A 22,964-nucleotide genomic window follows, 5' to 3' on the forward strand; every position below is an offset into this window, starting at 1 on the left:
CCAAGTCCACTGTCACTGCAGGGCTCATGCTTGGTGTTGTGCGTTCTCTGGTGGCTGTGCCCACTAATAGGGGTTGTTGTGCCCTTGGTGTCCTCTGTGGGTAGACCCCTCCTCCCTGCCCCCCTAGTTTTTTAAATGTAGCAATGACTACGTTGTTCAGATCGTTTTCAAGAAGGAAATATGCACCCAAAATATAAGACAACAGCAGTGTTTTGAGTAATTCTACAATGTCAATGCAAGCAGGCCAAGTTGTCATCATTCTGTAAATAATTACACTAATGACTTCTCATTCACTTACCAAATTTCAAGGGCAGTCGGTAAATATTTATTGAATGCCTACAGCATGGTATCAGTAGTCCATTTCCCTAAGGAATTTTAAATCTATTGTGGAAGGAATGCACTCAAACAACAGTCGTATTGGCCAGAATCATAGCATCGGTTTATAAAGATACAGCAGTCATGGAAACATCCACCCCCGAAATTTTGTCTGGATTTGATGCAGACTACAGCTAAGGGGACCTTGGAAATCACCCTGAGTATGTGGAAAAGTGGAAACAAGAAATAAAAACATCCCCAGTCCCAACCACCCCTGAACAATCATTACTGACCCTTATTGATCCTTCCAAGTCTCCTTTCCACATACATTTTTTGTATATGAAGTAACATTGAAGGTATAATCTTGTACGTTGATTTTTTCCCATAAAATATTATGACAGTCTTTCCTTGATGATATTAAAATGTGTGTAAACATTTTTAATGCCTAAAAAATAATCAGTTAATTAGAGAACCATAATTTAGCTATTGTCCTACAGTTCAGGTTATTTATACTGACTACTGCATAGCTTTGGGCTCAACAGTCTCGGGGAAACCTCTGAAGTTGGTTTATTTTATGAGCATTTTCAGAGCTCCTGCAAGATAGTTTTGAATGCTGTGTGTTTTGCATCTTGAATTTGACTTTATCTGCACAGTGGGGTTTATTAGCTTTTCCCTACACAAACTACAGGGTCTCCTGGCTTTTAATTGGCAAGGAAATCACCAGGAATTGAATCCACACTGGAGGGAGGAGATAAGCAGAGTCATCAGAATCAGCTCCCAAGAAGAAAGGGAAACATAATCCAGTTCAGCTTCTGGTAGCGCCCTCCTCAATTTGTTATCACCTCTTCAAGTTGCTTAGACCTCAACTTACACAAATGTAGAAATTTAATGCTTCCTAACTTATGGGATGGAGGCAGAGAAAGGAGCATTGCTGGGGTCCTGGTAATTGTTGTTAATCACAGTTTCCAGCCACTCAACCTCTTCTTGAAGCAGCAAAGGGGCCTGGGCAGAATGGCAAGGAGGGGACCACAGTCACTGCTCTGATGGACGAATCCCCTTGAGAAAGCTAGTTCCTTTGTGGCTGGGCTCTGAGGATGGTCAAGACCACCCAGGGTCCGTGGGGTCCGCTTGGCCAGCACGCTCTGCGGTTCTGATCCCGAGAGGCCTCAGGGTCCCCAGATCCTCTGAACAGAGGGAGCTGACCCAGCCTGGGTGGAGAGCCCTGCAGCCTGGCCCGTCCTGGGCTGACCCCGCCACCACACAGTGGGCTCGGGAGTGGCTCTGGGCCACCCGAACAGCATTTCATCCTCACACACAGACAGTGGAATGCGGGTGCCAGCTTCCCGCTGCGTTTCCAGCCCTGCACAGACGCGGGCCCCTGACTGTCCCGCCAGTCCTCACTGCTGGAGGACCCCGGCACCCATCCCTAGCACCCCCACCCGAGCTCCCTTTGCAGGCCCCTTGGCTATTTCCTGGTGGCTTCCTGGCTCCCCCGTCCTCTCTGTAGACACTCGCGGTGTAGACAGAGTCTGGCCAGGAGCAGCCAGCCAGCTCCCTCAGAGCCGCACGGCTGTGCTGCTGTTTTCAGTCGGAGCCACGCTCGCTTTGCTTTCTTAAATAGCACCTTAAAGAACGGGTTTGATCCACTCTGAGGTCTCTTGGGACCCCTGATTCTTCCCTGAAAAATTTTTCATGTTTTCAATGAGCCCGTCACAATTTATACCACTTCCAAAGCTTGAGTTTCCGGCCAAGTGTAATATTTATGTGTCGGTCACAAATTCTGATAAGATCTATGTTTTGTTAACCCAGAAGCCAGCAAGCTCGCCACCAAGTTCGTGTTTATTCCAACTGTTATCACAAATCATTCTGTAAAAGAAGCTGAAATTAACTTTCTATGACATTTGCTGCCTTCACGCCCAAGACACGAGACACTGTTTATGTGATCTCACCAATCCTGTGGAAATGCCACCAGATTTGGAAAGTGTCTTCGAAATTGTTGTAATCTCAAATACGATAATAATCTTAGACTAAAAGAGACCTATGGAGACACGGGCACAATTGCAGGTACCTGCAGTCCCCGCTACTTGGGAGGCTGAGGCAGTAGGATTGCTTGAGCCAGGAGCTCAAGACCAGCCTGAGCAATATAGCAAGATCCTATCTCAAAAACAAGGCTACTGAGCGTCCCAGCCCCGACCCCTCCCTCCCTGGGATGCAACCCATGATAAGAGGTTAAGTCAGTTTGCTGGTCCTCCTCCTCTGCATCGCGCTTCAGGCACCCTCTTCACTTGTAAGTGGCAGTGGGAAGTAGCTTTCACCCTGACTCTCCATGCATGGGTGTGTGTGTGTGCGTGTTCCTCTCAAATCGAATCTTGGCAAACGTATGGTGCGTAGGCGGAAACTGAGGAGGAAGAAGTGGAATCAGCCAGGGAAACTCTCGACCTAGCTTCACAAATGATTGATCCATGGAGAAAAGAAACAGTTCAGGGGTTTTGGTGGTGATAGAGAAGAACACTGAGTAGTCCAGAAAAAGGTTCATGAAGGCAGCCGTTCTAACAGAGTTCCAGGCAGAGGAGGAGTCAGTCCTTGGAGTGAGTGTGGATTGTTTTGCATTCCTAGACTTCTAGGGTGGCATATGGAAGACTACAGGCTGGGTTTATGACACACTGGATTTACGAGTACCGTTTGGCGTGAATTCTTGGGCTGTGTAAATGTTGATGACAGCCTGAAAGATATATTAATTGGAAATATACTAAGGGAAAGTTAATTTGTTTTATAGTCCATATATAAAATTGTATTCCCTTATTTATAACCACCATCTCTGCATGCATAACTTACTGCTGTTTGCAATGCCATCCTTGGTGTGTTCATTGCTGTCACAGTGTTTCAGAGGAGCCATGAGGCTTCTGGTCCTGACAAGGTAAACTGGAGAGGAAGTTATTTTCCTGTCACACTGTGGACCCCAAGCTGAATTATGCATCTGTACAGTGATTCAAGGTGCAGAGCTCCTGACTCTGCCCCCCTGCGCCTCCGGGGAGGAGTTTTTGCAGAGTAAAGTATCTAGGCAGTGCTATCTGTCTCGTCCACAGACTATAGTTTGGGACAAAATCTTAAATCAGAAATTCAATTCAAAGTGTAAATGCCAGTTTCAAATGACCTGCAAATTGTTTTTCTCCTGCTACTGTCTCACTGGCTTCTTAACTAACAAAGAATTGCTAAAGGAAGGGGTAGAAGGGGAGCCAGGTCCCGATTAATGTCCCCAGTGATGACTCTGCAAGATGAGTGCCTATTAGGAAATGCAGGGAACTCCCAAAGATGAAAAGAACTTGTGAAGTCAAAGACATAAAAAGGCACTCGCGCATTTTTAAAAATCTCTGTTTCCTGTGTTTCCTGTGCCCATTGCTAATGCTTTTGTGACATACAGGAGAAGGCTTCAGCTGATCCACCCCATGCAGGTGAAGGATACGGGTTAGAGTGAGGCCCGGGTCCCATTTCCTGTCCTCCTTCACCGCTGTGTGAGTGTGAGCAAGCCACTTGCCAGCTCGATTGGAGCTTGGCTGAGATGACCCGGTAAGGCCGTGGTGGGGTTCTTGGCTCAGGACATCAGCGAGCATGCCTGTCACTGTCATCAGCACCACTCCCTTTAATGCCAGGGCGATCACGGCCACCATCACTGTCGTCATCCTTGTCCTGCTCACCGTCCCGCCCTCCTGGCCTTCCTGCTACCTCTCTGCCCACTCCTCAGCCCCCTTTACCCCCTTTACAGGCTCTCTTCCTCTTCCAGACCCTTAACATCGGGGTTCTTGAGGGTTCTCTTCCTACCTGTTTCCCTTCTCTCTTTACACATTCTCCCTAGATAATCTCACCGGTGGGAGTCATGTATCAGCCATTGCTGATGACCCCAAATCCGTAACTTTAACCCAGATCTCTCTTCTGAGCCTCACGCCTTGCATCCTGCTCTGCGCTAGACATCTCCCCTTGACTGTCCCGACGGCCCTTCCAACCACAACTCTGCACCTTTCTCTCCCCAAGCTTGTTTGCTCTGGTACCGCTCTCCACTCTGTTCCCAGCGCTAGAAGACGGGATGTCATCCCCGAGTGTACTCGTCCCCCATCCTCCAGTGTCTGACCAATGTATTATGCTCATCGCACCTCTAAACTGGGAGATCCACGCAGGTAGAAACCATATTCGAAGTGTAATCTCAGTGCCAACCACGATGCTCCTACATAATTATTGAACGAGTTAGCAGAGGGATGAATGAGACTGGAATACACCCCCTTCCCTCTGTTCGCATTGCTTCGTCTGCAGTTGGGCACTGTGAGTTCTCCCCGACTCACTGACTCAGGATTGAGAAATCCCCTGTGGTTGAAAAAGCCTCTCGGGTTTTCCTGCTTCTGTGGCTGCAGTTCCTGCTCACAACACCAGTGTGATTCACTGTCCACACTGCAGCAAGGAAGAATTTTTATAAAAACCAGGAATCAGAGCATGATCATGCCTCTCCCCTGCTTGACGTCCTTCAGCACGTGGATAACCATGCTGATTGGATGCCCAGGTTCACACGGTTGCCTTAGCATGCTCAGCAGCTCTGCACTGTCCTGGGCTGGACAGCAGTCTGAGAGCACCCTGCACCTAACCACCCACCCTCTCAGCCCCTCCACACATCTACACGGACCTTGCGAGAAGCTCTCCAGTGTGTGGTACACACTGCTCCCACTTGCTCTTCCTTCTGCCTGGCTGTCCCCCTGCCCTGCCTGGCCAACCCCTGTCATCTGGGCTCAGGCTGGGTGATGTGATGGAGGCATCTTCTCTGGCCCAGACTCTGTCAGGTACTTCCTGTGTTCCAGAGCTCACTGCATTTCTCCATCCCGGCTCTCTCTCACATTGCTGCCTTCCTTGCCCGTTAACTTCTATCCACTCCCTGCTAGACTGAGCTGGTCAGGTAGGTCAGTGCTGACATCTGCTCATGGCACTGTTGAATTCTGGTGCTAAACCCAGGGCCCGCCTCCTAGAAGGAGATATTTGCTCAACAGATATTTGCTGCACAGTGAAAAAAGTATCTCGTGGCAGAAGAATGGTCCAGCTATGCATGCAGAAAGATTTCACTCTAACAAATGTTGCAGGAAATGTCTGACACTGTGGCTATAAACAGAATGCCGTCTTCTCCTCCCGTCTGTCTCCCTGCCCATCGTGTTTGTGATAGTGAGGGAAATGATTCTCATTCCTTTGGTGGAAAGTTCATTCTGGGGCAGGATTTGGTGTCGGTACACACTGTCAATTCCAGGAAGTCTTATAGGTGATGACGTTGCAAAACAAAGCAAAAACAGACATTTGCCAGCCTTATCAAGCCGTGAAGCTCCTTTCATTTCAACTATGTAGGAGAGATGGCGTGTTTGGGGGTGGGTTTCTTTTGTTTTTTTGGTACCGGGGATCGAACTCGGGACCTTGTGCTTGCAAGGCAGGAGCTGGAACCCCTGAGCTAAATCCCCGGCCTAGGAGAGGTGGGTTTTAAAGTTAGTTACTTTGAAGTTAAAATTAAATCTTTATTATTTTAACAAATTGTAGTTTAAGTTCCAAATTCTATTCTTACACTTTAGAACAAATATGAAATAGCTCATACTTCCAATATGATTATGTGTATTGTGTTATTTGTAAATTTGAAATTGTATGCTTTGAGCTGTTGATTCTTACATTGTTAATTGATCCACCAAAGAACCCTAACATCATAGTATTTTGTCCCACATACACTGACCAGAAAGGATTTCTGTACTTATCTGAGGATTTCTATACTTGTCTGTGGCATCATTGTATCAAATAAAATAGAAGGTTAAGAGTGTTTTTTTCCAAACCAAACAACTTTGGTGTTTTTCTGATCTTAGTAGCAATACACATTCTGTACAAATAGAGTCAGAAAATATAAAGAAGAAAATAAAACCCATCTGAAATCCCACTTGGGGTTATGATGTTAAATATTGTAGAGTGTGTGTTTTTAGGCCTCTCTCCCTGTCTATGCCACCACCATGCCAATACAGCCCGGTGGATTTCCGTCTCGCTCAGGGAAAACGTCAGCATCCTGAGGACAGCTGCCTGCCAGCTCTCTCCGCACCCTGGCCGACAGCGCGCCCTGGTGCTGCAGACTTTTCCAGGCCTGGAGCCCACTTGTCCACGCCCACTCGATCCTCCGTCCTCCCACACCTTTGTCTGTGTTAGTTTTCTTCTCCATTGTTTTGTTTTGTTTTGTTTTGTTGTACCAGGGATCGAACTCCGGGCTTTGTGCTTGTGAGGCAGGTGCTGGAACCACTGAACTAAATCCCCGGTTGTGTTAATTTTGTTGTTCTCATTCAGCACTAACTTTTTTTTTGTCCATAGTACAGTATATTCGTTAACTTGAGTTTTACAAAACATCAAATATAAATAACCTGAAAATGTAACAATACACAAAAATTGGCTTCTTACACAGACATATCAGGCAGTAAAAACTGAAAATCTGAGTAAATTAACATTGTTTTACATTAATATACATAGCGCCATTTAAAATTTAAAATCAGGTTTCAGTGCATAGCACTTGATATTTCTTTGAGTCTGTCTCAGGTAAGAGTATGAAAATGGTTAGATCTAGGCTAAAAATAATTCTTCTTTTAGCCAAAAATAAAGGCATAATATTTATAACCAGGTATCAACTTTACTAAACCACAATATTTTTAAACTCTTAAATGATACCTAAGAATATTTACATTAAAAAGACAACATGCATTGTGTTGTTTTATCTCTTAACTGGTTATGCACACAATTTGTTAGAAGGGTTTAAAAACTGTTTACCTACTTTCAGTACAGCATACTGCAATGTTTCTAATAGTTCTAGCAAAATGAATGCTTTCAAAGGGAGCAGAATCACTTTCAAGTCACTGGTGTCAGTTTTCCCTTTGGAACAAAGGACATAACAACTGGTCTGGTTGTGCCCAGATGAGCTGACAGAGTAAGGGTTTTTGTTCAGTCTAATGCTGTGGCATCATCAGGCTCTTCCCTCTGTTCCATATGAGACCTCTTTGCACTGATAGTCCCTTTCTCATCTAATTTCCTCTTGTGGTTTCTCCCGTCTTCATTACTGTCAGCATTATTTGAAGGACCTTCTTCGTCTGAGTCAGCTATGAGCACATCATCTTGCTCTTGAGCTGCAGAGGTAGAAGGCTGGGCTCCATCACTGCTGCCATCGGTGATGCTTTTGGTGGCATCTTCAGCTTGTTTGGGTCCTACTTTATCTGGGGCCTCACCCACAACTTTGAATTCAACATCCTTCCCTAGGTCTTCACTATGAAGGATGCTGATCAATAAAGTGTAGTCCTGAAGGAAATCATCGGCTTGAAGTCGGCTGCCATTTTTAATTCTGTCTCTTCTTCTTCTGAAGATACTAGGATTGTTCCTTTTCCATCTTCAGTTTGAACCTCTGGTGCAACCATAGCAAATTTCTCTTTCACTGTCTCGTAAGGTGAGAACAGTCACTTTGTGGACATTCAGCCGTACAGTCCCGCTGGCTTGCTGCCACATACATAACAGTTGGGATTGGGAGGATGCAGTGCACAGGGCACAAGAAGCTCCTTTCTCGGGTTTGGTTGCTTATTCAAAAAAATATTTTATACTGAATCTGCTCTTCATATTCATACTGAAAATATGTGTCCTGAGGTTTGCCGCAGAGGTGACAAAATCCATTGCAGATGAGTCATCCTTATCCCATATGAGCTCAGCTCCATCCCCTTTTTCAGCTAAATGAACGCTCAAAGTCTCAATGCTCTTTGAAAAAAGACGTGCATAGTTCTTCACATCTAGAACCTGCTGGTCTTTCAGACCTAACTGGGGTTCATTTTGTTGATTTGATGCGTTGGTTTCCGCTCCTAAAAAATAAAATAAAATAAAATGAGAAACTTCAGTAATAAATACCATTTCTCCACTGGGTTCCATTGAACAAATTCAATCCTTCCCAGCACTCACTTTTCTGTTTTGAGACAGGGACTCAATATGTAGTTTAGGCCAATTTTGAACCCACTGTGTAGCCCAGGCTGGTCTCAAACTCTCAGCAATCCTCCCGCTTCAGCCTCCTAAGAGCTGGGATTATAGTCATGGGCCACCACACTGGGCTTTCAGCACTCACTTGAAACACCACCTCCTAGAAGAGGGCCTCCCTGGCCATTACCAATTCATTAGGCAAACACGAATTTAGCATATCTTCCTGGATAGGTAGACCTGGGAGTCTTCTTTTTGTGAACAGTAAATGCCAAGATGACCTTGAAGTTTAAATACTTTAGCATATTTGCTTTAGATAGGCTTTACTTTATTTCTTATATTGCCAATAAGCTTCATAATTTCTTACGCTTTTGAAGCCTGCATTCTCATTTAATGCCCACATCAGTATCGAGAGTACAGTCCCCTTTGTGAGGTTGGACTTAACAACTGCGCTTTCTTTTTCCCTGCAGCTTTTGGAAAGAACCAACACTGGGTGTGAAGGGTCCGACTCCGGTGCTACCAAGAGTCCTCTGCACTTAGCTGTAAGTGAGAGGCCATGGGCCGCTTCCCTGTTACAGAGAGAGTCTAACCACCCCGACACTAGGCTGCTCCGTGACAGCGAGTGCTGGGGGTGAGGAGGGCCGTGCTTGCTGAGAGGCACAGGCTGGCAGAGGACGCCATGCCCTGCCACGCCCCTTCCTGGCTGCTGACCAAGACACATCGCCCACCCTGCCTTCCCTTTCCCATCCGTAAAATGAGAGCAGACAGAGAGAGATGGTGCACATAAAGTCTCTGCCACGATGTACCTCGTGGATTTGTTATAAATTTTAAGCATCTTTAAAGCTCATAGACAACATTTCACTTTAAGAGGTCTGATTATAAATGATACAGAAATGTCAAACCTAGAAATAATCAACTATGACATTTTTAAATACACAAGTAAAACCTGTTGGAATTTTTAAGCACAGACTTGCTGGAGGGAGGTGAGCAAGTGAGGAACTTCAACTGGGCTTTGACATCTGGCTCTTGGAGAAGGTTGTGGGCCCCCACTCTTGTGCTGGGTGACATCAGGAGGGAACAGGAAGAGGAGCTGTCTTACCCCCATGGCACTTCCTCTGCACATCCCTATGATCGAGGGGAAGTGTGACAGCTCTGTGAATAACCCCCCAACTCTTCAGGGGCACCTGGTGGGAACCGCTCCCTGATCCGCCCCCGGCTCCTCTTGATGATGGTGGGTGCCCAGCAGCTGTTCCACCACAGCCATTCCCAGCCACAGACGCTCACCTGGCCCAGGTGCTGCTGAGCTATGAGCACAGAGGTGGTGCTAGGATGCTTCTTTGCTTGGTAAAACCCAGGACAGGCCACTGGGAAGGACAGGAGGGAACTGGTCTACCTTTAACTGTTATTATATTCCATACTGCCATATGCAAGCACTTCCCTATTGTCCTGACAAAGAACAGGCAGAGTTTGGCGCGAGGAGAAGAGTTGTGTGAATAGGCGCTCATGGGCATCCACACAGGGCAGAGGAGACAGGCCTTCCACAAAGGTCAGGAGTACCCATGAACCATTCTGCCACGCGGACCCTCACACCTGCTGACCCTGTCCAGCACAGCCACTCCCTACAGTGCCCAAATGCACACACACATCTCAAGTGCAGTAGAACTGTCCATCTTTGCTCCGCACAGAGAGCAGGCAGTGGACAGTGGGACGTTGTACCTAGAAGGCTTTACACCTCTAGCTGCTGGTGCGGCTTGCTGTAATGTTTGCTCCCAGAGTCCCTGCGGGCCGCCTCTGTCCCTGGGTGTGTTCCCCAGAGGCGAATGTCCCCTAACGCAGCCCTGGGTCCTGGGAGAGGCCTGGGTGGAGCTTGTCTTGGACAGAGTTCTCCTGCCCTTTCAGAGTGGGGCTGATGGAGAAGAGGTTTTTGGCTTCCAAAAATTCTGTCCTCTTTCGTTCATTTTTCCCCAAAATCATCTGTTGAGTGCTAAGTGTGCGCCACCATCGTGCAGGGCTGTGTGGGTCTCTAGTCCCAGAAAGGTGGGGTGGTGACACCCTGGGAGGTCTGGCTCTGGTGGCTCCGTGGCTCGCAGGGACAGCACGGGAGCCCTGCTCCACTCCTCTCACTGCCAGCTCACCTGGACGAGGTTCTCCCGCCTGCACACGAGGGCCGTGGGTCAGAGAAGCACGCAAGAGCCCTTCCGGTTCTTACGTAACTGTCAGCTGTGTGGTCTTGGCCAACACCTAGCCATCGGGTCAGGGACAGCTGTGTCCATGCACATGCAGCACCTAGCGCAGCACTCAGGTGCACATATGCAGTCAGCCAGCTTCACCCCGTCAGGACCGACACGAGCAGTGGGCGCTGTTCCTCCTTCCACCCACACTGTCTCCTGGGAGTGGGGGACGTCACGGGAGAGGAAACCCAGCCTCTTTCCGTGCAGTTCTCACCTGTACAGCGTGGCAGATGGCAGTGAGTGTGAGACAGAGAGCGTGAGGCAGCAGACCAGGTGCTACTTGACACACACGCATGGAGTCTCACCTTTGAGGGCTCACACCCAAGGCTGACAGAAGAGGATCCCGGCACAGGTGCAGCGCAGCCAGGCTGACATTTGCTTGGCGTGTGCACAGGACAGCAAAGGCCCTCTGGGATGGGCAGGGTGGCGGGGAGCTGTGACACACTGCAGAGGGACCAGACCCCCAGGGCCCTGCTGTCCTTTGGAAGAACTTTGCATTTTACTCTGAGCTCACCAGAAGCCATTGGGACAGTTTTGAGGAGACAAATGATGTGAAAGGACTTGGTTTCAAGGGGGTCACCTTAACATCTATGCTAAATTCTAAAGGCTCAGACTCAGAGGCCAGGCAGCCAGGCAAGAGCTGCTGGTGATGATGTGCCCAGGGGATGACAGCGGTTTGCTCTAAAGTTGTCTGGTTTTCTCCCTCTAAATGCTAACACTTTTTAAAGAAAGGTTTCAGGAAGCCCACAAATGTGTCCATCACCCTTCCTGGGGCCTTGAGGGCAGTGAGCACCGTAAAACCCACAGCTCAGGCAGAAGCATCTCAGCAGGGAAATGGAGCAGACACCCCAAGCCCACCTGCTGCAAGAGGCCTGGCCTGCCTGGAGTTACTTATTTCCTGGCTCAATGATTCCAGTTTCCAGAGTTACTGGGCTAGTAAATTTCACCAGCATTCCCTCCGTGTGAAAAAATGAAATTAAGAAACAAGATTATGCAAATGAAAGCCTCCAGCTGTAGAGATTTCCACATGGACCCAGGAAATTGCATGGGTTCCACTGAGACCCTCACTCACTGTCCTTGGTCCTATCTAAAAAGGTTCAGAGAAGTTGCTCATGGTGAGACTTTCCCATTACCGAATGAAGTGTTTTAGAGAGGTTTTGCTAAGTGTGATTGGGACCACCAGTGAGGTCTTCATCCATAACGAGCGAGAGCCAGGGGCTGTGAGCCAGAGTAACGGGAAGAACAAGCAGAATTTTGTAGTGCCCTGGCTTTCCAGCGTCCTGTCTTTCAGGGCATTTTCAAGGGCCTGGTACAGAAGAAAGTAGGGGTTAGAATTCCAAAGCAACCCTAATTACCAGGGTTCTGTTCATTTTAATATTAGACCTCTTTAACTGTAGCACAAGCACATGGTTTTCTTTGTTGTGAGGATAGAGGGTGAGGTGTAGGACCTGGCTCCGGGTAAGTTTGTTCGTCAGCACCTAGCGTGAGTGCCCTGTGAAGGGACCGTTGTCCTGACAGTGCTGGCTCCTTCCTTCTGGCTCCTTCCTGAACGTTTCTCCTTCCCCCAGGTATCTTCCTTTTATTGAATCTAAATATGTCAGCCACCACGCTTTGTATAGATGTGTGTATCGTAAGCTGCCAGTTCGTTTTCCTAGCTAAGTTGCATTAACAGAAATTAAGCTGTCTGCTGTCCTTGTCATAATAGAGCCTCGCATTTGCAAATAGCATCTAGAACTGCTGCTGTCTATACGAGCTCATTCCCTGTGGCATAGATTTGTGATTTCTATATAAACTAAGTCAGTGACTAGGGCAAAAATTGAAAATGGGCAGAAATGTTATGCAAAGTCGGTTTTCAAATGAGAAGAGATTCAAGCTGTGAGTGCAGGATAGTATGCTGATTGACACCTCAGTGTAGATGCTTCTGTTACCGTGGCCTTTCTGTGAGATTAGGTTCCCAGACTGACTTTGAATCGGCTCTGTCGGAAGCTGGGGAAGGGATCGTGGGAATTCATCGAACTCTCTTCTCTTCTTTGTAGATGTTTGAAATTTCCTATGATGAAAAGTTAAGGAGGCCCCGTGCCTGATGGCCATATGTCTCATTTCATATTTGCTTTTAAAAAGCCCAGAACTTGGCTCCTCCCCCCAGAACCCAGCTCCCCACTCTAGGCCGAGGACCATGGCAGAGCTGCGTCCTCATTAGCAATTGAGAAGGAGAGTGCCCCGCCCCAGACTGTCCGGAGAATTAAGTGAGGTAATGAATGTCCAAGGCGACACGTGTCCTTTCACCCAGTGAGTCATCAGGAGAAGGTAGCTACTGCGTGAGGATTCAGGATAGACGAAAGGCTTCCTGGCCCACATCAGAGGGCTGGCACAGCAGGTATGTGGGGGTGATTGAAAAATATGTGAGTGCTGAAATTTTAAAAATTATTACACCAAAAGCTACATTACCATGAATCCTTCTCAAAGTACTAACTTACCTTAAACACCCTTACCTCGTCATTCTTGCCACCTTCTGAAGCTGTTTTGGAAATTCTCCTCATGAGTGTCTGTATTTTCACTGTCCCGGCTGCCTCCATGTCCTGAATCAATCCAAAACGTTTCCCTCTCTTGGTCATTTTGATTCAGGCAAGAGCCAGAAGTTGCATTGTGCCTGACCAGTGAATAAGTTGGGTGTTTTGCGAGCCCGCCTTTTTGTTGGCTGGCACTCGGCAGCAGGACTCGTTGTATGTTTTATCACACTTCACAAAGACGCTCATGAGAGAGGACTATAGGACTGCTTCTGAAAGTAGCAACAAGGATGGGATGAGTGTGTTTGAAGCCAGGGGAGGATTTTGAGAGGGAGTCATGGCAATGTGTTCTTTTTTATTGTAATGCATTTTTTTAATTGAGACAGTCACCGTATATTTCGATCACCCCCTGTAAGTCAGAAAGAGAGATGTAAGGAATTAATTTTCCTGTCTCAAGAGAGTCCGTGTGTAGAGTAAAAGAATAGTGGTCCAGAAGTTAGTCTCCACCCTGCACCGTTTGGCTTCAGAGCTCTGTTCACAGCATTTCCCCTCTGTGCTGAGCTGTCTATAGAAGGGGCTTGGGTTTTGACTCAATATTTCATACTCTGTTCTAGTACATGTAAACACAAAAGTATTTAGTTTTTAAATTAGTTAAATGGAATTACAGAGAAAAAGTGTGTGCCTAAATTATGTTTTAGGTGATAGATTATGGGCTCAGGATTGCAAGTTCAATTCAGCGTAGGCAACATAGCAAGACCCTGTCTCAGAAAAACAAAAAACACTGTTGAAGAAACATATTTCTATAACTAATAGGATAAATGATAGTTGTCTTTACATTCATTCATGTATTCATCAAATAATTGTTGAGCGTCTACAATGTGCCAGGTATGATCTTCGGATACAGCAGCCCATGCAGAGTCCCTTCAATCCCAGACAAGAAACAAACCAACAGATATGTAACAGTGATATCAGGGCCCTTGAGAGTGGCATGGGGGTCATATGGCACCTCTGTGTGAATTAGCACAGGCACACAGTGGCTGTTCTCCAGTGCCAGGGCACCACAAGGTTGGGGAGACCTAGTTTTGAGCACCCACTTGCGCTCTTGTCCCTGAATGCTTGCTCAGAGCTATAGCGTTGGGCTCCAGAAGAGGGAGGATAAAGATGATTCCCAGGCTTGAGGCCTGAGCAGTTGTCTTCACTGAGAAGGCTGCAGACAGGTGAGCGGCTTTAGGAAAGCGAAGTCAGAAGTCAGTTTCTGAAGCCTGTTGAACACTCAGATGGGAAAACCAAAAGGCCATTGGAGATGCAGATCTAGTCATCAGGGGAGAAATTGGGGCTGGGATATAAATTTGGGAGTCATTAGCGTATGGGTTATTACATCACACTTATATTAACACCTATTATGTGTTATGTATAATGCAGATGTTTAGTATATAAAAATAGCTCTCATTTTTTTTCTTTTTTTTTTTTGGTACCGGGGATCGAACTCGGGTCCTTGTGCTTGTGAGGCAGGTGCCAGAACCACTGAGCTAAATCCCCGGCCAGCTCTAATCTTTAACAAAGAATGTCATGAGAATTTTTAAAAAATTTATTAGTACTCTAATTCCTATTGATTCTTTTAAATCTCATTTTTGTTGTTAGCATATACTCAGGGAGAAACATTTTAATCAGTTTTAAGAAGGTAAGATGAAAAAAGTCCATATGCCTGTCTCCCAGAACAAGGCATAAGCACCCTAATAGTTCTTCAGGATCCTTCTAAATGTTTATGAATATAAAAGCATACATAAGAATAGATGTGTGTGTATATGTCCATGCATTTGCTTTTTGTATAAATGACACCATGCCATGTATGCTGCCTGCAGCTGAGCCTCTTTTTAAACACTCTTGATAGATTCTGTCAAATCATCCTCCACTGATGTCACACCAGCCAATGCCCCCACCAACAGAGCCATCAGATTACTTTGTTCACAGTTGGAACTAATATTAGACGTGACCCAACTTTTTAATCATTGCCAATCTGGGAGGTGAAAAATAGTACTTGAAATTTTTACACATTTTTTTCTGTATGTCTGTTGGCTTTTTTAGACCTTTTCCTAGTTTCAGAATGGTTTCTAAGAGCTCTTTTTATAATAAGGAAATCAATCCTTTGTGTGAAGTCTTTTTTCAAATAAACTGAACATTGAATAAAGCTGCAGTGAGAAATTAAATGTGCGGGGAACTTTGCCGGAGACCTGGGGACAGGCTTTTGCTGTCTGTCTCTTGCTTTACTTTCTTTCCAACCCACTTTTCTTCCCAGATAACCTCATCCTCCGCTTTTACTTTCAATGTCCTTGTCTGTGCGTACCTGTGCATGTGCATGTGTGTACAGGGGTGTGTTGGAGCATGTTTACACTTTCTTACGGTAGAGACTGAATAAAAATTGTCTTTCAGACTTTTAGTCTTGTTTTCTAGTAGCATGCAGCCCCTTCATCTTGATCTAGTGTGGGACCTCTTGCTAGATCTGCACACGCGTGGTATATATTTCCAACACTGAGTCTACATTTCATTAGAATCAGTGGAAGAAATAAAGGAGGGATGAAAAAGCATCAGCTACACACAAGATACTATACAAAGCCTGTGGCAATTTGTCTCTTCTCCTTAATAAAAGGCACCTTTTATTGCTCTCATTTTGTACTCGAGGAAACAAACTGTAAGTGCGATTAAGATCACATGGTTAGAAATCAGCCGTGTCCCAAGCAAAGGAAGGGGCCTCTGCCTCTGTTGAATCCGAGTCAGTGATGTTTTCAGTAATTGTTTCCCCTAGCTTTGCTAATAGAAAAGACTCCTGGAAAAATCCCCCGTGTTGTTGGTTGATACAAAGATAGGACTGAACCGATGCAGATGGAGGGATATTAATTCGTGCGGCTGTTTGTCTATATTAGATGATTCAGTTGCTAGAAACATAAAAATACGTGAATGACCCCAGTGCCTTTGGGGCAAATTATCTCCCAACAGAGAAAGGACGTGAAGAAATTCATGTGGAGTTGTGAGGCTTGTGGGTCGTGGTTTGCTCACACTCTTGTCAGCAGCCCGGGTCTCTGGTGTGGCTTGGAGCTGTCTCTCCTCCAGCCCTGCACTGCCCTGGGAGTGGGGCGCATGGGCACGCACGTGTGCCACTGGTTCGCTGCTCCCTTCCCCACAGGCCTACAACGGGCACCACCAGGCCTTGGAAGTTCTCCTGCAGTCGCTGGTGGACCTGGACATCAGGGACGAGAAAGGTCGCACGGCACTGGACCTGGCCGCCTTCAGGGGACACGCGGAGTGTGTGGAAGCGCTTGTCAACCAGGGCGCCTCCATCTTTGTGAGAGACAGCGTGACCAAGAGGACCCCCCTGCATGCCTCAGGTAGGTCCAGTCCCTGCCAGCATCTCCTTGCGTCCCAGTTTCTTAAACTGTCCGTTTTCTTCCTTCATCGAATTCACCGCACGCCTCCAAATCCCTCTGACCTGCCTTTCTCCCTTGGCGAGGCTGCTGTTCTCTGGCCAGCACCCTCAGCCCTCCCCACTCAGAGAGTTCAGAACCTTTGGCAAGAGCCTACAGCATAGCTTTCCAAACAAAGGGACACACAGAGCCGTCTTCAGAACTGGCTACAGGCCATGTAACATGCTAAAGGCCATGTAACGTGCTAGTGCAGCATGAACGATAACTCGGGGCTGCTTCATGTGAGCACACGCAGGCAGGGGTCCCATCAGCACATCATCCTGCCAGCCTCAGTCATGCTCTCAGCTTTGGCTCTAACTCCTCATGCATCAGGTAAAAGGAGGGATCTTTAAAAAATACTTGGATATATAAAAAGTCAAGTAATTTATCTTTTCTAGGATTTTCCTCCAGTGCATACGAAACACTGCATAAAGACATGCGTAGATATATAAACAGATATAAAGGTAACCATGAAGGGTTTCTGACTCAGCTAAAGCATAAATACCTTTGGGCTCAGGAAATCCAAGGCCGTCAGCCTTTGAAGAGGGAGAAGGTAGCATTTATAAAGACAAATAGCTGCCTGGCGGTGTGTCTGCCTCTGAGCTTACCGACTGTGGACTGAAATCGTCACTCACACACAGTGAAATATGGTTGCACTGAGAAGCAAAGGAGTGAAAACAGTTCTCTAAAGACTTTATGGTTCTTCTGACTTGGGAAATTTTCTAGGAATGATAGCTCTTATAGCAGTATTCTGTCTCCATCCCTTTACTTAAAAGCCACGGAAAAGATACGATACAAAGATTGGGAAAAAATAACTTGGCTTTTGCCTGATTACCTAGAAATGATTGTTGCTGGAAAAAACTTTAGCCATGAAGTTGGTGATGGTGTGGTGGAATTATAAATTCGCACTTCCCATCACCTTGAATCCTTTTGCTCCATATATGTGCTTGGCATTATTATAAAGTTCAAATTGTGTTCTCCCTTTCTAAGATCCGTTGCCCATCCTTAAGGAAGGAACTCTGCTTTGGGACCGTGTAACTCCTGACTGTTGCCAAGGGCCAGTTTGGGTGTGGAGACGACTCTTGTGAGCAGGTGAACAATGAACAATCATTGTCTCGCATTTGCCACCGTGATGTGGGCGTGGTCCCAGAGCGCCTCCCAGTGGCCGAGAGGACTCAGTCCGTGTGGATCTCCCTGGAGCCACTCATTAAATAAGACGCTGTCCTTTGACTTCACAGAATGTCTGTTGTATAAAGCTGCACCCTGTGATTTGAGGATCTGCTTACCCGGCGTCTTTTTCAGCACAGTTGAGAGGCCAATTTCTTTGTCTCAAGCCCTCAGAGACTATGAGGAGCGGCAGCCAGGGTGGAGCTTAGAGGTTTGGGCCCAGACAGACACAGCGACAGTTGTGGGGTGGGCTGTCTCTAGCCAGGGAAAGGCCCAGTTTGAGACAGAGCTGGACCCGCAGGGCCCAGCTAGAGGTGGGCATCATTTTGCTGGAAGACAACTGGGGAGAAAGCCAACAAGAATTTAAGAAGGGAGCTTGAATTTTCCAGAGTGCTGTTAGCTAAGTTGAAAAAGCTACTGTGGAAAAAGAATGTAATTATAGAAATCATTCTGTGCCCAGTGCACCAGGGGAGTGATATGAACTTAGATGATTTCTTGCTTATGTTTAGCCAAAATCAAACAGCCTTGGAGCTATTGTAATATAAGCATTTAAGAATATCAGAAAGAGGAATCCCTCAAAACGTGCTGTTCCTCCACCTTCATGAGCTCACTGCCTGGCTATTTAGCTGTCAGTCTTTCCATCATTATTTCCTTGTAGGCATGCACTCCTTGCACTTCTCAACAATGGTAGCAGATTTAGTATAATTATAAAAAGAAAAAAGGTACAAAACAAAAGCAGCAATTGCATATCACCTGTAACTCCAGTCTGCGAAATTTCCTCCCAAGAGATGAGATGCCTCCGGGGAATGTTGTTGAGAACGAGCTGAAAGCAATGAGCTGCAAAATGTGGCCATTGTCCCGGCCTGCTTTGAGTGGTGTCGATGAATGTGAGCTAACTGTATGTAGTATGTTCTGTCCCGGAAAAGCCATGTGGATGTTCGGTGAGCATTCTCTCATGACTGGCTCGAGGTAGAAAGGATTGCCAGCCTGACAGAAATGCGTCTGTTCCCTTCTCTCTCCACGTCCCCGGCCAGGGCAACTCTCCAGCGCTGTTCAGAGAGGAAAGCCGGTCACGTTTGGCATTGTGGACGCATTTGCTCTCCTCTTGCTCCCCGGAGTGGACAGACCTGGCTGTGGGGAGGCTTTTGGAGGGTCCGCTGGAGGAATGGGCCTTCCTGAGTCCAGGGGATTAACACCGGGGTCCCTGCCCCCCCAAAAAAGTGTCTTCCTGGGTGCACATCAGGGCCTCAGGGGCACAGGGATGCTGCCCTGGGACCGAGTTTCTGTCCACTTCTGGGCTGCTGATCAGGAGGGCCCTGGCAGAAGGGAACCTGAGTCGGGTGGAGGAGAGGAGAGGAGGAGAGGAGAGGAGGAGAGGAGAGGAGAAGCTGCAGAAGGGAGAGAAGTGGGAGCTTCACTTGCAGCAGCCTTGAGACCCTGGAAGGTAGAGGACATCATAGTCTGGGGGACGCCAGGACACCATGGGGGGCCACCCCCACATCTCCTGAGGGTGCAGGTCCCTCATCAGTGAGCCATGTGTGTGCATCATGAGCACATTTGTGGCTCTGTGTTTCCCTAATCAGTGAGAACCAAGGCTACAGTATCTCCCCCAGCTTGGACACAGTTGGGGACAGGACAGGAAGAAGGGGCAAGGTCTATTCCTTTCTCCTTCCATCTTCCCCCTGCTCCTCTGTCTCCCTCTCCCTCCTCCTCCCAGGCAATCCCTGTCCCCTGCTATATTCTCCTCAAAAGCGACCAGAGGAAGGAGGCACAAATGATCAGTGGAGTTGAGTGAGTCTCTTAGAGGAATAGGAAGGGGAGCTGACGAGTGGGAACATGAACCAGCCCTCTACAGTGATGAAAAGGATCACATTCCAGCAAAGCTCCCTCCCAGGAGGCAGAGGAGGAAGATGGAGATCAAAGTGTCCTGGGAGGAAGAAAGGGAGAGGCAAATACTGTGCAGTCCAGACCTGCAAACCCAGGCCACTGTCAGCAGCAGAAAATCGCTGACTTGAAGTCCAAGTAAATTTCGCTTTGGACGGGCGGGCGTGGTGAGGGTCTGTTACAGAGAATGTCTGTGATTGTCTTTTCCAGTTATCAATGGCCACACCCTGTGTTTACGGCTCTTGCTAGAAATGTCAGACAACCCGGAAGTGGTGGACGTGAAAGATGCCAAAGGACAGTAAGTGTTCTCAAGAGGAGGCTGGGTGCAAGCAACTCAAAGGCTTCTGACTGAGGCCTGGGTGGGTGCAGATTGGGGTAAAGGCGCTGGTGAGCACCCTGGAGTAGCACAGAGCCCGAGTGCGGGTGCAGGCCGAGCAGCAGGGGCAGCTGTGTGCACATCTGGATAAAAAGAATCACTTTTTTCTGGCTGTGGCCATGAGTCCGGGCTCTTTTTTATCTTCCCTTTTGTTCCCCTTCTTCACATCTTTGTCCTCTTCTGAAGCTATATTTCCCTTTTTAAATTAATAATGCAATGCGACAGACTCTAAGAGATGCTCTCCAGCATTTAAAAACCCTTCCAATTTTTATCCTTCCTTGGGTTTTGATTCGTTGGTGCATTTTCCCTGTTGGCCGATCCCCTACCCCTCCCTCTCTTACAAACAGAAAGTGCAGGCCAGAAGCACTAGTGACGTCCGGGTGCCCAGGTGCATGCAGCCTGACTCAGGACCCGGCCCTGGAGCTGTGGCACTATCTCGCAGGGCGTGGGACCTTCACGCAGATGAAGTCCTGAGCACAAGTCCAGCGTGGAAGGCTGTGCCCTCGGAGCTGCCCTGCAGAAGCAAGCCGGTCTCCTGCATGTGCACTCCCTGCCACAGACCCCGAGTTGGGCCACAGAGCTCCGAAAATGACGGATTAGCTGGGCTGCTCGGGCAAGGAGCCTCCTCCAGCCAACCCTGCGGCTTGTCCTGCCTGCACGCTTAGAATGGGCGCAGACAGCAGCCTGGGGGTGGAAGAGAAGAAGGGAGCGATCGGCCCTGGGAGGTACTTCTCAGATCTCCCCTCAGAAGCCTGTCTGTCTCTCTCCCTAGAACGCCCCTGATGCTTGCAGTCGCATACGGACACATCGACGCGGTCTCGTTGCTCCTAGAGAAGGAGGCCAACATGGATGCTGCGGACGTGATGGGCTGCACCGCCCTACACCGAGGGGTGCGTGCCGCTGTCGCCTCAGCCGAGCTTGCTTACGCTCGCTTCCTTTGTGACTCTGTAGTTTAAAAAAAAAGTGCTTTCATCATACAACCAGCCAGCCTCAACCCGTCAGAAACAGTGGCGGCGTCCTCTGCAGAGGGCAGTGGGACGCCCCCTGTCGGTGCGGCTAGCTGTGCTTTCTGACTGCAGGGTACATTGTGTTATGTGCCTTACGGGAATTTTGCAAAATGATGTTTTTAAAGCACAGAGAAAAAAATCACAACCACCAGCAATCCTACTCCTGGAGATACCCGCTTTCACTGTGTGTTGCTCCGGTCTTTTTTTCTACAAATAGATCTGTTTTAAACTTCCAAAAAAGAACACCAAAGATCCTATTTGGAATCTAGGGGCGGGGGGGTTTGCATAACAAATCAAGGATCTTTTCCCCATGGCACTAAATATTTTTTCTACACTATCATTTCTACTCCTCTAATGTGGAGGCACCATAATTTATTTCAGTGAGGCCTGGTTTTGAGTAGTTGTGCCCTTCCTTCCTTCCTTTCTCTGTTTCCTTCCTTCCTTCTTCCCCACCTTCTCCCTCCCTCCTTCCCTCCCTCCCTTCTTTTTTTTCAGTACTGGAGTATTAGGTTGATAGCCGGACCAATTAGTTATCCAGGGATGCCCAATCACCTGATTGTGGTACAGCAGGGGATACAAGAATAATATACAAAGAACAATAGCTTATTACTTGGGGGCCGGGATCTGGTCTTAGCTCTATCCTGGCTAAGACAAGGATCTCTAGATCAGTCAGGATTTATGATTACACAACATAGCAGGGGACATAAAGGCAGATGGAAGGAACAGCAGGACTGATGCACTAATGAGCCAGGCTTGTAGAAGGGGAGGAACGAGGCATTCTCCTGAAGGACAGGTCACAGTGAAGCCACTCGTGCTATCTTGCAGGTCATAGCTAACAAGCCACCTGTGTTACCTTAGCTAATGTTTGATCTGGGAGAATGGCTTCTGAGTCATGATTCCTCAGCCGCAGTGTTTGGTTGCCATTAGAGACGTCACAATATTATCAATCACTGAGATCTTAATTGTGACTGTGGGCCTAGGGAAGCCTGTCTCCGTACACCAGCCAAAGGCTCCTTTAACAAGCCACACTTAGGCCTTGGAATGACGCACAATTTTAATCAATAGCCAAATGTACAAGCCAAATCAATAGTATCTAAAGCCTACTCAATTCAGTTTCAAGCTGGTCCTCCCCAGCCCTTTTTATTTTTTTTATTTTGAGACTACATCTCACTTAAGTTCCCCAGGCTGGACTCAAACTTTTGACCCTCCTGCTTCAACCTCTAAAGTGCTAATTGTGCTATTTCTAATTGTTCTTTATCATGAATGATACCAAAGTACATATTCTGTGAACAATTGTTTGTATTTATCTGTTGAACTGTTTTTAAAACATGTCAAACAGGGACCAGAGATTTAGCTCAGTGATGTCACGCCTGCCTGGCAAACACAGGTCCTGAATTCAATCCTCAGTACCAAAAAAATGAATTAATTTTTTTAAATTTTTAATTTAAGAAATAAAACATGTCAAAGAAACTAAACGGACAAATGCAGAAATCTTAAAATCGCTATTTGGGAATGGTATAAACACCCTGATCAGTGAACATAAGAGGAGCTTTGTGTGCTCCTTGTCATAACCATAGTTCCTGTTTCTTGGGCACATCCTTCGAGCTGTGCTACGGGCTGGGGCCGGGACACCCGCAGTTGTGTGCCCCACCTTGGCCTTTCTAAGTGACAGGCGCACGTAGCACAGCAGAGCTGAGTCCTTCCTGTCGCCTGACCTTTTCTGCTGGTCTCTTAAGTGCGCTGTGTCACAGTGCCTGCCTTCTTCAGGACAGTGACCTGCTGCACCTGCTGGCCACGGAGCCTGGGCATCCCAGGCTGCACTGTCCAGGTCTGTGTTGGGGACACGGTGTGATATCCACACAGCACGACTCCCCACACGTGCCCAGCTTCAGCCCCTCATGAGACTGAGCCTTCACAGCTGCCTGGCGGTTATTGCTTCTGTTCTTGTAGAAGCTGGGAAGTGAGAGGACTGTATTTGGGGTTGGGGGAGGCCAGAACTTCCTCCTTTCCCCCGGTCCTACAGCCCA

The 22,964-nt window shown here is 47.5% G+C and overlaps 1 protein-coding gene and 1 pseudogene across 9 annotated transcripts in view; one reads left to right on the forward strand and one right to left on the reverse strand.

Annotated features, from left to right (window-relative positions):
• Ankrd44 (ankyrin repeat domain 44) overlaps positions 1-22,964 on the forward strand; it is a 242,195-nt gene that overhangs the window by 204,673 nt on the left and 14,558 nt on the right. For all 9 annotated transcript variants that reach the window (XM_087200340.1, XM_087200341.1, XM_087200344.1 and 6 more), the window contains 4 exons: positions 8,778-8,849; positions 16,227-16,428; positions 19,765-19,852; positions 20,703-20,820. In XM_087200340.1, coding sequence (XP_087056466.1) covers positions 8,778-8,849; positions 16,227-16,428; positions 19,765-19,852; positions 20,703-20,820 — 480 coding nt within the window. The remainder of the gene's footprint in view (positions 1-8,777; positions 8,850-16,226; positions 16,429-19,764; positions 19,853-20,702; positions 20,821-22,964) is intronic.
• On the reverse strand, positions 6,533-8,337 carry LOC147821405 (SUMO-activating enzyme subunit 2 pseudogene; annotated as a pseudogene).

The sequence above is a fragment of the Heterocephalus glaber genome, unplaced genomic scaffold (assembly GCF_053883595.1).
Source record: "Heterocephalus glaber isolate CG9 unplaced genomic scaffold, H.glaber_assembly_v1.0 deba00001743, whole genome shotgun sequence".
Lineage (NCBI taxonomy): Eukaryota > Metazoa > Chordata > Mammalia > Rodentia > Bathyergidae > Heterocephalus > Heterocephalus glaber.